This window comes from Pleurodeles waltl, chromosome 2_1 (assembly GCF_031143425.1).
Source record: "Pleurodeles waltl isolate 20211129_DDA chromosome 2_1, aPleWal1.hap1.20221129, whole genome shotgun sequence".
Lineage (NCBI taxonomy): Eukaryota > Metazoa > Chordata > Amphibia > Caudata > Salamandridae > Pleurodeles > Pleurodeles waltl.
The window spans coordinates 315,229,694-315,246,875 of record NC_090438.1 but is presented as its reverse complement, the minus strand read 5'-3'; the positions used below and the strand labels follow the sequence as shown (position 1 = coordinate 315,246,875).

General features: G+C 41.5%; 1 protein-coding gene across 1 annotated transcript in view; it reads right to left on the bottom strand.

The window, feature by feature from the left end:
• Positions 1–17,182, bottom strand: part of LOC138259657 (sodium- and chloride-dependent neutral and basic amino acid transporter B(0+)-like) — a 558,437-nt gene that overhangs the window by 318,976 nt on the left and 222,279 nt on the right. The window contains 1 exon segment of the mRNA XM_069207527.1: positions 12,797–12,929. Within this exon segment, the coding sequence (XP_069063628.1) occupies positions 12,797–12,929 (133 nt within the window).

Below are 17,182 nucleotides of genomic sequence, written 5' to 3'. Positions count from 1 at the left end.
GAAGATAGCACGGATGTCTTCTTAAATCTTGTTGGTGTCGGCAATTTAGCCAATGCCGACCCTGAGTTTCAAACCCACAATTAGAATACTCTTATAGTAGAAAGAGAAAAGGGCCCACTACAAACATCGCTAACATGGCGGCCATCTTAGAATAGTTTGTTTTCATATTACTCAGACCTGTTGACCTATTGTCAGAGAACCTAATTGATACATACTAATCATCCGGCGGAATATATATAAGTATATTGGGCCAACGAGTGAAGTTCTTATCAAATACTCTGATCTTTAGATTTAAATAAACCTAAATTGAAAAATCTTCTGTGTAGGTAATAAACCATCCTCAATGTATGGACAGAATAAGGTAACCAACGAGACTCTGAATGATAGGAAGGAGAAAGGAGGAACAGGAAGAAAGATCCTATACATATTAGTCCAATATGTGCACATAATCATAGAAAATTATATATGATAAAAAGTGATTGGACTGACAGGAGATATCCAATATCGCTCAAAGAGAGGCATCCATCACCATGGTATGTGAGTATACATCAGTTAAACATATAGGCACAACAAACCACTGATCCCAATGTATTATCAGCCTGTAAAGAGATGTATTGGTAATAAAAAGAAGACATATCTTATAATTCACAATCATGTATACATTACTGTAAAAAATGATATAGTTCATCATCAATATTCATCCCCATTTCTATAGTTCTTAACCTGATAATCCATTTCGCCTCATTTTTTCTTAGCTCCAATGTTCTATTACCTCCTCTAGGATTAACAGGGGTATGATAAATTCCAATGTATTTAACCGAAGGAATTTCTCTCCCTGGATGTTTGATATTCATGTGTTGGACTACTGGTGAGATTGTGTCATTGTTTCGCAGGGCACGGATGTGTTCCTGAATGCGTTCTTTCAAGGGCCTGATAGTACTTCCCATGTATATCTGGCCACATTCGCATTCCAAAATATACACAGTGAATTTGGTGTTACAATTTATAAAGGTTGTAATTTTATGTGGTCCACTTCCATTGTACTCAAATTCCAGGGTTTTATGCATTGTGAAACCACACATATTACAATGACCACATTTGTAAAAACCATTGATTTTGCCTGGTGACCATGTCGGTGTTTCTTCCCTTAAAGGTGGCAAATAACTTTTACATATTACATTTCTAATTGTTTTGCCCCTTTTGTGGATCATTCTCGGTCTTTTAGGTAATATTTGTGCTAGTGTATTGTCCATTTGTAATATGTTCCAATGTTTTTGTAGAATACGATGTATATTACGGCTATTCTGACTATACTCCATACAGAAACTCACCATTGTGCCCTGGGACCTTTTCGGAGATGTGCTATGCCTATTCAGCAAGTTTGTCCTACATGTCCTATTGATTTTGTTTCTTGCTACATCAATAGTTTGTTTGGAATATCCCCTTTGTAGGAATCTTTTTTCCAAAATGTCTAATTCCATATTGCATATATTTGGCTCACTACAGTTCCTCTTGCGTCTAGTCATTTCCCCAAGAGGAATAGCTGAGATCTGAGTTTTAGGATGAGCACTCTCCGCATGCAATATTGCATTGCAAGCTGTTGGTTTACGGTAAATGTTGGTGTGTATCATGTAGTCTTTGATGAATATGTTCAAATCCAGGAAACATATATTTTCCTTACTATATTCATAAGTCATTTGTATATTGTACATATTCAAATTCAAATGATTACAAATTCCACTAGTTGTTGTTCCGATCCAGTCCAAATCATGATAACATCATCAATATATCTCCCCCAAAAAAAGATATTTTCCGTCAGATGTGGGGGACCGTTCTTCCAAATATGGATTTGTTCAAACCAACCCATATACAAGTTTGCATACGATGGGGAAAATCTAGACCCCATAGCAACTCCTTGCGCTTGTTTGAACCACTGTCCTTCATGTATGAAGACATTATTGTCTAGTGTGAATTCTATCATATGTAATAGCATCTCTGTATGTTTATAGTATGATGCTGATCTTCCTGATAAAAAATGACGTACTGTTTGCAATCCCTTATTCTTAGGTATACAAGTATATAGTGAGGTAACATCTAGTGTAACCCAGATCATTCCTGTTGTCCACACTATATCTTGTAATTTTGCAAGAACATCTTTTGTATCTTGTAGATACGAGGGTATATTCTTAACAACAGGTTGCAAGTAACTATCGATAAATTCGGAAAGTCTTTCAGTAGGTGCCCCTATTCCTGATATGATGGGTCTACCGGGAGGTGACGTTCTACTTTTATGTAGTTTTGGTAAGATGTAAATACATGGTGGTGTGGGGTGTGGGTTAAATATGTATTTGAATTCCGAATCGGAAATCAAACCCTCTTCCCGCCACACTCATAACCATCTTTCTAAGTTTATTATGATCCTTTGTAATGGATTGGTCTGTAGTTTAGTATATGCAACACTATCCATAAGCTGTCTGTCTATTTCCTTAACATAATCTGTCCTATTAAGGATAACAATATTGCCTCCTTTATCCGCCTCTTTGATAACTATGTTTTGATTATCGCTAAGTTCTTTTAATGCTGACTTTTGTTTAAGAGTCAGATTATGTGATTTGTGACATTGACCTTTCTTAATATGATTTTCCAATCTATATAGATCCTCTTTGACCATTTTGCCAAAGGTGTCTATCACGTTTTTACTTGGTAGACTGGGAATGAACAAAGACTTTGGCTTGAGGCCACTATTTAGTGTCAAATCTTGTGCAACTTTGAGATCTTCTAATAGTTTCTTTCTATTGACAATATCTTGATTCATGTTGTCCAAAGTTAATAAAAGTTCAATATCCATAATATCTCTTATGGAATAGGAACTGACAGTAGTGTGAGATGTAACTGTAGCCTGTATGCCAGTTTTGTCTGCAAAATATTGTTTGAGTTTGAGTTGTCGTAAAAATTTTAACAAATCTATGTGTATTTGTGTCATACTGCAAAAACTGGACACACAGAAACCTAATCCTTTACGTAATACTTTTATTTGTTCATCAGTCAATATACAGTCAGATAGATTCACAATAGAGATATCATTGCAATCATGATTGTGAATAACTGTCGACAATTCTGTTAGAGTCAGTTGTTTTTGATTTTGTTCCAGGCTGCCCTGGTTTGTCCCTTGTTGTCTCCCTCTCCTTTTTCCTCTACGGGTTCTCTTCTTTGATTGGGACGTGGCTGATTGTGAAAATTCCTTTTGTTGCCTAATCTGTATCTTTTTGCCTCCTGTAAAAAACTAGTGGAAGCCACCTGATCTTCATTAGATAGTCTACTTGAATTTTCACTTGATATACTCGTTGTATCAGATTCCTCCGATGTAATAGAGAAATCTGAGCCATTAGTTGTTGTCACTGCCTGCCCCTGTATATTGGTGACATGTACTTTATTGGCAAAATCATCAAATTGTTTTGCAAAAGTATAGACTTTATCATTTTCATTGTCCCTGTCGTCCCTCTGTATTTTTGACAACTTTAGGGTTTCATGCAGAGGACTCTTGTCAGCTATGTTTACCTGTAGCAAACAGTGAGTCCCTTCTTAAAGCAGTTGAAGACAGACAAAATCCTTTTAGTGGTGAAGCCTAAGCATACAGCTGGTACAGTCCTTCAGAGTACAGTGTCCAGGTGCAGGTCAGAAGTCCAGCAGGGCAGTCCTTCTTCTTCTTGTCTTGTTCCTTGTAGGGATCTGAGGTGGGGTGCAGCTCTGCTAGTTTTATCCTTGCTCCTGGGGGTGGAAAGAAGGGAGGGCTCTGTACAAACATATGCAGCCCACTATCCTTTTGAGTGACCACGTCCTGGGAAGTGTGGAAAAAATCAATCCCAGGGAGACACATTCTCCAAAAATCCAAGATGCCAAAAATTCAATCTCAGAGGTTAGGTTTGGCTGAGCCCACCCACTGGTGTGGCTAGGTTTACCTTAACACACCTATTTCCAGCCCTTTCCTAATCTAATCAGGGGCACCTGGTGTCTGGTTTTGCAGGAAATGGGGAGGTCCCCTTGCTGAACCAAATGTCCTCCTTTCCTTTGAAGTACAGTTTGGCTGCTCTACCCTCACCCTGTTTCCCCATCTGCGGAGGCAGTTTTCCTCCCCAGGCACTTCCTTTGTGTTGAGCCCAGGCCACTTCACACCTCATCAAGGCAGTCTGACCAGGATGCTTGAGGGTGGCCAATCAGAGAATGGCACTACAGAGCTGAAACTGGTAACTTTTAGAAAGAGTTCTAAAACTCTTTCCAGGTGCAAGTTATATGAAATTCAACAGTGGCACGTTGCTGGATTTAGTATAACCATTAATGTCATACTATACATGCAAAAGTTTGCTCCTTCCTATGAAAAATAAGACTTTCTTAATTTAAAATAAAGTCTCCCCATGTTAGCCTATTGAGCCAATTCACTACAATGGTGGAAAACAAGTGTAGCTATTTTTCCCTCATTGGGGCTTATAAAACATATTTTATGAAGTTCCTGCTTATACATTCACTGCGCCCAACCCTGGGCCACCTATGGCTCCCCTTAAGGGTGACTTATATGTAAAAATAAGGTAGTTTAAGACTTTGGAAGTATATTTAATTCCAACGTTGAATTTGGGGTTAACTTCAACTTAAAAGCAGCCAGATGACACTGGGCACCTCAGCAATGCACATAAGGGTGCACTAGCTATGCTGGGGTCCCTAAACCTACATGCCCTCCCATATACTAGAGACTTATAGGTAGGTTGATACATCTAATTATAGTTAGCCTAATTTGCATAATCCATTTTACACACAGCACTGGCCCTGGGATTGGTTAAGAGTACCCAGGGCACAGCCAAGAATCAGTAACCACCAGTATCTGTCCAAAAGATTTGGGGGTGGCCAGGGCAAAAAGAAGGACTTTCTTACGCTTCCCACCCAGAGAAAAGGTGATGGGTACTATCCTACACCCTGGTAGTCCTCATCATCTAAGTGGAAAGCCTTGGAAATGCCATCTGCATTGGCATAGGCAGTCCCAGGTCTATGCTCCACTGTACAGTCCATCCCCTTTAGGGAAATGGATCACATCTACAGTTGTGGGTTCTCCCCCCTCATATGCATGAGCCATCTGAGAGGTCTGTGGTCGGTTTGAACACTGAAGTGAGTGCCAAACAGGTATGGCCTCAACCTCTTCAGGGACCAGACCACAGCAAAGGCCTCCTTCTCAATGGCACTCCATATTTGCTCCCCGGGAGAAGTTGTCTGCTGATGAAGGGAACTGACTGATCCTGGCCCTCTTCATTGACTTATGTTAACACTGTCCCAATCCCTGTTTCTAAAGCATCTGTTTGCACAATAAAGTCTTTGTTGTAATCAGGGGCCAGCAGTACTGGTGCTGAATACATAGCCTTCTTCAGAGTGTCAAAGGCTTTCTGACATTCTGGGGTCCAATTCCCTTTTTGGGCTGCTTCTTTGATGTAAGTTCTGTCAGAGAGACCATACTGGTCTCATAATTCTGAACAAACCTTGTGTAATACCCAGTCAGGCCAAGAAAGGCCCTGACCTGAGTCTAGGTTTTAGGAGAGCCTCCCAATCCAGGATGGTCTAGATCTTGGGCTGGAGAGGCTATACATGGCCTCCACCTACAAGGTGGCCCAGGTACACAACTGAACTCTGCCCTATCTGGCATTTGCTTGCCTTGATAGTCAGGCCAGCCTGGAACAGGGCCAGAAGCACTTCCCTCAGGTGGACCAGGTGATCCTCCCAGGTGGAAATAAATACAGCTGTATCATCCAGATAAGCTGCACTCAAAGATTACAACCCGGATAAGACACTGTTTACCAACTTTGAAGGGTGGCAGGGGCATTTTTCAAACCAAAGGGCATCCCCTTGAACTGAAGGTGGCCCACTGGGGTGTGAAGTGCTGAACTCTCCTTAGCTCTAATGCAATCTGCCAGTATCCTGAGGTCAAATCAAATGTACTCAGGAATTTAGCAGCCCCCAATCTATCAATCAGCTCATCACCTCTAGGTAAGGGTGAGCATCAGCCTTAGTGACTGCATGTAAACCTCTGTAGTCAACCCAGAATCTTAGCTCTTTCTTCTCACCTTGGGGATTAGGTTTGTGTCCCAGCACCACTGGACTGGCCGAAGGGCCATCAGAGGGCTCAATTACCTTCAACTCCAACATATTAGCTACCTCAGCTTTGATGTTGGCTCCAACCTGGTCTGACAACCTGTACAACGTAGTTTTAACAGGTAAGCTGTCACCAGTGTCAATGTCATGAACACACCAATTGGTGAGTCAAGAGGTCATGGAGATTAATCCAGCAAACTGCTCCAATACTTGTCTGCAGTCTTTCTGCTGCTGGGCTGTCAACTTGGGAGAGAGTACTACTCCCTTCACTGATCCATCTTGTGCATTGTTGGGGAGGAGGTCTAGCAGAGGTTCACTCTCCTCCTCTTCTCCCTCATCTGTGACCATCAGCATGGTCATGCCTGCCTGTTTAGTTTAAATGCTGTTACAGAAGGAAAAATGTTGAAGTAAAATAGATTGACAGATATCCTGCAGTTTTTTTAGACTGTCTAGGGAACCTACAAGGCTTTCAGCATTACATTGTTTTTAAAGGTAATGCTGTGCCAGTTATCTACAAGACATGAAAAGTATTTTTGTGTTTGAGAAAAGAAAGCAAAATTGGATAAACGGTGTTCATTTTCTATAATTGAAGCCATTGAATACTCCAAATGGTTTTTGCCTGTTTTTGCCTGTGGTGTTGCCATAAAAGACTGATACGTGTTTACTAAACACAATATTTGGGTAGACCACAAACCATTACCAAATGCTGATGAAATCCTGGCAACATTTGAAGATACTGCAGTACTCAAATCATTTGATATGTCTGTGGCATATTAACAAATAGGACTACAGCAATACTCTAAACATCATACCTCATTTGTTACATGGGAGGGTGTGTTTTGTTATGTTAGAATGCTGTTCATGCTGGCATCTGCATCCTCCATGTTTCAGAGGGTCATGAATGTTTTGTTCAAAGGAATTGTGGGGGTAAAGTGTTTTTAAGAACATATATTAATATATGGCAAGGATATGGGTGAAATTGACTCCGAAGTAGAAAAAGTGCAGAAAATCCCGAAGAAAAGTGGGATGACCTTAAGGAATCACAAGTGCAAATTTGCCAAATCCATGGTGGATCATATGGGCCATCATGTGTTTGATAGTGGTATTCAACCTAAATTGAAATTTTTTAACACTGTTGATGATGCACCTCCTCCATTAAACAATGCTCAACTAATATTCTTTTTAGTATTACTTGAATAGTATTCTAAAGTTGTCCTTCAATTTGCAACAAAACGTCTGTTCTTCAGGAGTTGTTGATGCCCAGTATGTTGGTTTGAGGCATGTAAAAAAAAATCAAAAATAATATTGTGTCTTCTTAATCTCTTAAATTGTTTAACACAAAGGATGTCAGCTTAGTGATAACTGGGTTTGAAATATTATTGATGCAGAAATGTAGCAATGGAATTGAAGCAATAACTGGGTTTGCTTTCAGGTTAGGGAGCTTACAGGGACTGTATACTATAGTAAAACAGCTCCTATTTGTAACTCACCTGGAACTCCAGAATGCCTTTTAGATATACTTTTGGTGCCACTCCAGGGGAGTGGAGTGGAGAAATGGGGTCAAATTTTAGAAGATGAGTTACTGATATCATGGCCTAGGTTTAAGGAGCTGGCAGGTAATAAGATTTCTAAACTCAAGTACTACCAACTCGCAAGTTGGGTTAAATCAGAGAAGAAGGTAGAAACAGGGAGAAATATCTGGGAGGGAAGATTGTTGCAGAAGTCAATTTTTCAGAAGGAGGTGGCCCTGTGGTACTGGATGGTAATTGAGGCAGGGGAAGAGTCGCCTTCCCTGCCGGTGAGGAGGTGGGGAGAGGTTCTGCCTGCCTTAGATGTTTATCATCTTTAGCAAGACTCAATGACTTTACTTTGGCGTATAGTCAAATCAGCTAATCTAAAGAAGAATCATTTGTTCACCTTGCATCGGGTATATTGCTCACCAGAAAGGATAACAGCTATGGGAAGGAGCTAGCAGGTAATAAGATTTCTAAACTCAAGTACTACCAACTTGCAAGTTAGGTTAAATCAGAGAAGAAGGTAGAAACAGGGAAAAATATCTGGGAGGGAAGATTGTTGCAGAAGTCTATTTTCCAGGAGGAGGTGGCCCTGTGGTACTGGATGGTAATTGAGGCAAGGGAAGTCGCCTTCCCTGCCGGTGAGGAGGTGGGGAGAGGTTCTGCCTTAGATGTTTATCATCTTTAGCAAGACTCAATGACTTTACTTTGGGGTATAGTGAAATCAGCTCATCTAAAGAAGAATCATTTGTTCACCTTGCATCAGGTATATTGGTCACCAGAAAGGATAACAGCTATGGGAAAGGTTGTGAAGAATTGCCCTGATGCGGTGAGGAGAAGGCAAGTGATATTCAAATGTTTTCGTTGTGTCAGAAACTGGGCTCCTTCTGGAATCTGGTAGCGAGGGTGTTGAAGAGAATAATTTGTACGGGATTGGAGCTGAGTCTACAATTGATAATTTTTGGGGGGCAGTGTGAGGAAAATCTGAATAAGGTGCTAACTAGGCAGCAATCCCTCTTTCTCTTTGTATGAATATTATTAGCTAGATGAGAAATCTGTCTTAACTGAGTATCTTCATTTACCACTACTGTTCAGGAATGGGAGGGGTAAATCAATAAACTGAGCACAGAATGTAGCAGCCCATTAAATAAAAGAGATGAGTTTTGACTACTGTGGTACAATAGTTGTCAAGATATAGGTCTTTAGGAGTATTGGTAAAATGGAGTCCTATGATTACGGTCCCCCCACAAATGACACCACCGGTCTTCGGACCGTGTGGTAAGGTCTTAGGCTGGTGATGTTTGGTGGGACCATCATCTTAGCCAAATATGGCAGGAGATCGTGGGGCTGGCTGGGAGGGTGAGACTAGGAGGGTGGTGGGGTGTCTCCCCCCCTCAGCATGAACCCGTGGTTCTCTAATTGCCGGAGTGGAAACCTATGAGGACACTATAAAAAAAAAAACTGGATTTGCTTCAAGAGTTTTACATGGAGCAGAAGCCACTTACTCAGCTACTGAGAAAGGAGCATTGGTGATGTGCTTGGTTGCGCAGTATTTTAAGAATTTTGCCACAGTGATGAGTTTAATTTATGCGCCAATCACAAATCACTAATGAGGCTGTTTAGCACCCATGAAGGGAGAAAAGGAATGCCTTGACTTGGTAAGTGACCCTCTTATAGTCAACAATTTCAATGAATCAGGAGCATTAGATCTTGCAGTTGATTGTTTATCAAGGTTGCTGTGAGATTCAAAATTATGAAGAAAATTGTTTAAATCAATATAGTTTGCATGGTAAATATGGTTGATGAAGTTTTGAATGGTTGGTTATGCAGCGATGCATGGTTACAGTCTACCAAAACTAATGACCTATAGTGTAAATTGATTGAGTTTGTATTATGTGGTTGTCCTTACGTTAAGTTTCTCAAGGTGGAACAAATTTCATTTTCATTTTGCAAGAGTTGCTGAGGAATTCTTGGTGGTGGATGGTATTTTGACACACAGTGGATTACTGATTGTGTCCAAATATGTCCTGGGTAAAATACTTTCTCTCACATATACTGGCCATGGGGGTAATACTAAGAGAACACATTTGGTGACCAAGTTTGGAGAAAGCAGTGAAACATTTTGTGAACGATTGTAATGCATGTGTCATTAGCAATAAGACTATACCCTCTCCTGTTTTGCCTGTTGAGCGTCCACCTATGCCTTGCTCTGGATTTTTCATGCCCCTTTGGAGTCATAGGTGGTATTCCCAAATTTAGACCCTCATTAGGAGTTTGGTGGGTGGAAAAGGCTGCCCGCCAAACTCCCACTGGTCAGGAAACTGCCAGTGCGGTCTCCTTCCCGCTGGCCCTATTATGAGTTTCCTGATGGCCCAGCAGGAAACGCACAACATTGACGCCTGCTCATAATATGGCTGGCGGCAATGATATTGTGCGTCGGGTGGACCAGCACCCATCATGGAAATCACTGTCTGCAATAGGGCTGGCCTGGGGGCCCCGCACTGCCCATGCAAAGTGCATGGCAGTGCAGAAGCCACACTACGGCCCCTGGCACCGGTCTCTGCCATCATTTATATGGCAGTGAAACTGCCATGTAAATGCCGGCGGAGAGAGGGGGTCGTAATCCCCAGGGCAGCGCTCTTTGCAGCACTGCCCTGGTAAATTGGGATGGCTGACACCCCCAGGCCATCTGGCAGCCAAAAAGTGGCGCTGCCGGGGGTCCGACCATGGCGCTTTCACCACGGTCATAATGTCGCAGTCAGACCCCTGCTTTGACGGCGGTCCAACCATGACCGTGACCCTGGCTGTCTGATGACCGCCATGGCCATAATGAGGCCCTTAGACTCATATTAATTGATAGCTGTCAAAGCAGCCTGAAGACAAAATAGTGGAAAATATATATAGCCGTCCTGTTAATAATTTTGAAAGGGAAGTATTTTCAAGGGAAGGGTGTCCTGAGGAATTGGTAACTGACAAGGGTACCCAATTGGTGTCGGTGGAAATAAGAGAATTTCTTAAACTTTCTGGGATTTGGCATACTAAAATCTCTTTCATCATTCTAGAAGTAATGGTTTTGTTGAGAGGTCCACGGGTTTTGCAACAAGCCTTAGTGAATAATATGAATTGAATGCTTGTTATGAAGGAAATGTTGTGGGCGTTTTGCTACACCACATAGTACCAGGGAGTGGATGAATTGCAAGTTGGTGAACTGCAATGTAAGTGACAAGGTACTTGATGTGTGAAAGGCATTGTTGTTCACTTCAAGAGATCAGAATATGGAGGCCACAATTTTGAAAGTGAAAATTGCTGAGTGGGCCAGAATCAAGAAACCGGATAATGTGAAGTGTGAGGTACTGAAGTAAAAGACTATGGCCCTAATTATGAGTCTAGCGGTCTCATGACAGGCGGTAAAGACAACCACATAATGAGTGTGGTGGGTTGGCCTCTGCCAATCCACCATATCCCCACTCATACCGCCAGGGCATTTGGACCCGCCGGGCCGGAGATGAGAATCTTTGACCTGGCTGGGCGATATTAGGAGTTGGCTTTCCACCAGGGTTTCTGCAGCTTCAGCACTGCCACGAAAACCTTGGCAGAAAGGGTACTGGAGACAGGGAATTTTTTCCTGTCACCGGCAGACGACCCCCCCCAGCAGGGCCAAGCCCCCAAACTCCCCTCCATACCAAAACCCCCCACCCCTTTCTAAGACAGAGCCCCCCACAACACGCACACAGACACACACATTCACCCCGCATACACTCATTAATGCACCTTGCATACACTCATACACCAACACTCATATACACTCATTCACTCACAGGCAACCATACACTCATTCGCCTCAACATTCATACCCATACTCAACTGAACATTCATACCCGCACTCACCTCAACATTCATACCAATGTTCAACCACGCATACACACATACATTCACACATGCATACACACCCATGCACACACCCATACAAACGCCCATACACTCACTCATACAAACATACATGCACACACGCAGACAACACCCAATCACACACTACACCCCCCACCCTCCCACCCCCCTCCCCTGTCAGATGCCCAGCTTACCTTGTCCGGCGAGGACGTCATTCGGCAGGGAACGGGAACAGGTGCTTCCACCGACAGCAGCGCCCCGCCATCAGGACACCGTCAGACTGTATTAAAGGTCATAATACGGCTGGGGGAGTATTTTTGGTGGGGCGGACGGGGCCGGTGGTGGTAGTGGCGGTTGCCCATGCACCTCCACCCACCAGCACAACTACTGCAGGATTTCCACCCAAAATGTGGGGGGAATCCTGCAGTACTCGTAATATGGTGGACTGAAGACCGCCAGCTTTGGCAGTCTTCTGGCACTTGTGGCTTTGGCGGTCATAAGAAAAGACTGTCAAAGTCTTAATGAGGTCCTATGTTGTAACTGGAGAGAGTAAATGTATGAAATATGAGTAAAACTTCTATAGTTCCTCCTGAGTAAAACTGAACTGTATTTACCAAGTCTGTGTCAATGATGATTTTCCAGGAGAAAATGTGAAGACATGTAATACATGAAAGTGGGTAATTGGGAACGAGCATGAATGTACGGAGAACCTCAACCTGGAAAAGGTTGTTGCTTGTAATTTACGAAGACTATTTGGTAGGGTAAGAAGGTATCTTCTAGAAGATACGGTTCAAGGACTTTATGTTGTTCGTAAAATTGTATGTTGTTATTTTTTTATTTTTTTTATTGCATTTTGTTTCACAAATTGCCTTTGTGCTGGTTACGTCCATTTATTTTTAAAGGGTGGATATGTGTGGGGATTTCATTTTACTGTGTTCCATGTTCTAAGTTTCAGAACTCAGTGGGACTTGAGTACTATCTGGGGATTTCAGGTTTGGGAGTTACTGCCCTGTATGGAAAGTTTTGATACAAATAAGAAACACGTCTTCCATACCATGTCAACGTTCTTCCTTACACCAGGGTGTCTTCTCAAGAAAGTGTACTATCCTTGATCTGTGAGAAATTTGTACCCCAGTTGATCAAAACCAGCTCAGGAAGTATCATAATGGACGACTTTACTGTAAAATATCACAATACAGGTGACTTGTACAACACATAAATTTGCAGGAAAATAAATCATAAAAAAATCGAATAATATTACATACCTTCCCAGAAGATTTTATTCCCCTGAAGAGAGCTGCTGCAACCATTATCCAAGCCAAAAGGTTGCAAAGAACTAAGTGCCACACCACGGCTCCTGTTTCATCAAGTCCACTTGACCGGGGTAGGGCAACATTACTGAAAATATTACAAAAAAATTAATTATTCACTAAATTCTGCACTTATTGTTTTAAAGTTTTTTTTTAAAACTGAAATCTTACCATGCCTTATTTTGGAGGAATCATTAAAGTATGTCCTAGAGTGTTGGATTACACAAAATATATAGCATAATCACTGATTATGTATATGGTTTCTGTTTAGATGATTTCATATAAATGCAGTTTTTTTTTGGCTAGTCTTAAATTATGAAACAGATCTGGCCACACTGGATCTATTCTGGACACTCCTGCTAAACAGTTGTTTTTTAGATATGACAGCTTTGAAACAAAGCGGCAAGAGATGGCGGGTTGGAAAGAGAAAGAAATAACACACACACACACACATATATATATATATATATATATATATATATATATATATATATATATGAGTATTATACATGATAATGATTCTGTACTGCTGTGGGGAACTAGTCCTGCTGTGTAGTGTTGGCTGGACCAACTTTCATAGTATGTCGTGTTTAGGACGCTGCCTGTTGTATGGTATAGCCACTCACAAAACAAGAAGTTATGTTCAATCACAGATATGCAGTTGATTTACAAAGGAACCAGAGTAACACTCACGCTTTCCTTTCCTGAAAGGCCTTCAAGCATAGCCTTCACTATTAATCCGATCTGCAAACCTGTTTTGCAGAGCACAATGTGCCCTAAACCTGAGCCAGACAATTGACTACCTATGGACATCCATAGGAGCACATCTAAGGGTAAAAACAGTGTCTAGGTTGGGATCATAAAATTTGTAGCTTCCAAACATAAACCCACTGATTTTGTAAGTCTCTTAACACGTATAAATGCCAGTTGAAAGCATAGGTCTGCGATGGCTTGTTTAATAACAAATGATTCACATACTACTGGGAATTGCATGGGCCACCTTTGCCCTTTAACCCTGTAGGAATTAAGCTGGGGTGTTTTAGGTCTTGATCTGCAAACAGTTTTAATGGTCTGTTGTAAAAGACCTATTGTCCATACTACAATATACACAGAGTTCACATTGGTGTTGATCTCCTGCATTTGATTTGATAACTTTCTCATGTCTCTAGTTCCCTCCTCCTTATTCAATGCATTTCTTCCCTATTCTTGTTTGTGTACCATATCTGGAGCATAACTACTTCAAAATAATTTTGATTGGCAGTCTTCTATCTTCCAATTGCTGATGTGGGGGAACATTTCTTCATTTTCAATCAGCACTTGATGGGAGCGCTCTCTACCCTGTCCACTGATTTTTTTTTTTTTGTATTCAGGGGCAATTCTGTTTGTGCCGTATTTGCGTAATTTTTTTTTACGCAAATCTGCCGCAAACATTACACCATATTTATACTCTGGCGCTAGACCCGTCTAGTGCCAAAATTATGGAGTTTGAGTCATTTTTTTACTGTGGAAACCTACCTTGCGTTAATGAGATGCAAGGTAGGCGTTCCAGGGTAAAAAATGACTCTAAGGCCTTTGCACCTTATTTATACTCCTGTACAAAAATGACGCGCGAGAGGGGTAGGGCCTTAAAAAATGACTCTAAACCAGTTTAGAGTAATTATTTAACGACTGGGTCAGGGCAGGTGTTAAGGGACCTGTGGGTTCATTTCCATGGTCTCTGACCATGGAAGCAGTCCACAGATGCCCTTCCCTGCCCCCAGGGACACCCCCTGCCACCCTCGCCCATCTCTGGATGACACCCATGTATGAGGGGGACCCATCTACGGTAAGTAGAGGTAAGTCGTTTTTTTTATTTTTTAAAGTGGCATATGGGGCCTAACTTGGGCCCCCCTACATGCCATTGTGCCCAATGGCCATGCCCAGGGGACTGAAGTCCCCTGGGCATAGCCATTGGGCAGGGGGGCATGACTCCTGTCTTTGCTAAGACAGGAGTCATTCCCATGGGGGTTGTGCATCAAAATATGACGCTTGTCAGGTTAGAGTCAATATTTCTGACTCTGTCCTGACTTGCACCATTCTTTGACACACAACCTGCATTCTTCCCTACGCCTCTGCTGCTCGGTTAGAGTCATTTATTTTGATGCTAACCAGGCCGCAGCGCCAGCTAACATCATTCCATAAATAAGGCACGAGGCTGGCGCATTGGAATGGCGTTAGCTGGCGGTAAACGTTTTGGCGCAAATCTGTGCTAGCGCTGATTTGTGTCAAAAAGTATAAATATGGGACCAAGTTTGTTTTCTTATTTTTCTTCCTGCTAGGCATCTGCACACTATTACTGGGCCATTCACTTTTCAGCATTTTCTACTGTGCTTGCCATCATCTGTCCACCTGCCATAATCAACTTTATTTCTGCAATCAACTTCCCTGCCTCCTTCCATCAACCTCCAACCACCCACTTCCTGTTCCCCATTACCTCAACTTTACTTTTTAAATCTACTCTTTTAAGATGACCATATGCCATTCTGGAACACTACATTTAAAATAAAATAAAATGTATGGCTGCCATGTATGCGTACATACACACAGTGAACACCTTTGAATGATTTATCTGTGCTTTAAAAAAATCATTTAAAGATGACTGACACACTTGTGTGCATATTCATGGTAGCCATTTAGTCACGGTGTTTCTTAAATAAAAAAAAACAGCTGCTATGTATGTGTATGTACATGCAATGGCAGCTTGAAATGATTACTTTCCATTCTAAGAAAAATCATTACAAGTTGTCTGCAATGCCTGCACGAGTAGTGGTCACCTGGTCTAACAAACCTTTAAAAATAGGGCTCATGTTTGAAGAATATGTAAGTCAAATGGTGGTGAGGTACCCACTAAATAGATAAGATTGTTCTTCTCCGTATCCTTTATAAGGATAAGGTATGATTATTAAGCAAAGGATTTTCATCAGTCATCAGTATTGCTCCAAAGTCAATTTAATTCTTTGAAAGGAACACAGAGACAAAATGTAGAAACTCATAAATCCAGGGTGTTGAAACGTAGGTCAGCCGACACGTGTTTCGCCCCAAACGGCGCGTATGCCAGGGCTTTCTCAAGGCTGGATAGAGAAAGAAATGACATGAGACTAAATAGTATAATGAGGTCTAGTATAAATATGTTAAGAAAAATGCCGGGAAGCCAAGAGAGTGGTGCAAAAAAGTTGTGCAGAGGGAATCCCAAGAAGTTAGGAAAAAGAAAAACGCAATATATAAAGAGATACATAATATCTATAGACGATCATGCTGTCTCTAAAGTTTTTTTTGTTTTTTTGGAAGGATATCAGGATAGGCCTGTAATAAATGATCAACCGGATGATAAGAGAAACTCCATAAGTGATTCGAATATAACAGGGAAGATTGTCAGATGTGATAATGATGCATATTTAACTAGTATTCAAATGGATATTCAAGAAAAAACCCAACCACCATTTCAAAAAAGGTTACTTAAGATATCTGAGATATATAGGCGACATGCAAGTGAAAACCCTATAATATTATGGTGAAAAGTAAAATGTTTCAAAAAGGAAAATAGTGACTATACACAGATAGCACAAGAGACATACCATTTATAGTAGGCAATGTTGATGAAATCGTTATGCAGTTGTTCAAGTGAATAGAAACCCACTAGTTACGTGTTCAAATCCCAACTTGTCTGTCTATGCTTATATGCTGGAGTCAAGCAATAGTTGCTTGTGCTATTTAAGTGACTAAAGACAGTATGGTTTATAGTGCCTAGTGTAAATTAAGGGGAATATTGATCAACAATTCATGCAACACAAGGCAGCAAGCAAAGCATTACCTATATCTGCTTCTTTTCCTGATGCCATCCCAACCCCTCCCTCACCAATCAAATTCCGCCAGGCAACCTTTTTAAGGTCCCTTCATTCTCAACTGCAAGGCCGTCCACCCTTCCACATATAAAGGGTACGATGTTTTAGCACCTGTGGCACACCGATAACAGCTTTGGCTGTCTCCGTGTTTCACCCATCTTCAACCCTGCTATCAACCATGTCGTTTCTAAAAATCTCCAAGTGCACAAACAACTAATTTCCCTCATGACTAAATACTAGAGACTCAGGCCCCACCGATTTTCTTCAGGAAATCTCTAGCTTCGTCTGTCTCCAAAAAAAAACTGAAATCTGGCCTCCCACAGTCTTCAATCTTTCTGAATGAAACACCTGAGCTTGCCTTCCTTTTGCCTTAAATTCACTTAGCATTTATTTAAACTCCCATTCCCAACTGGAAGTCTTATAGACATGTCAGGGAAAATATGAAATAAAAATGCCTCAC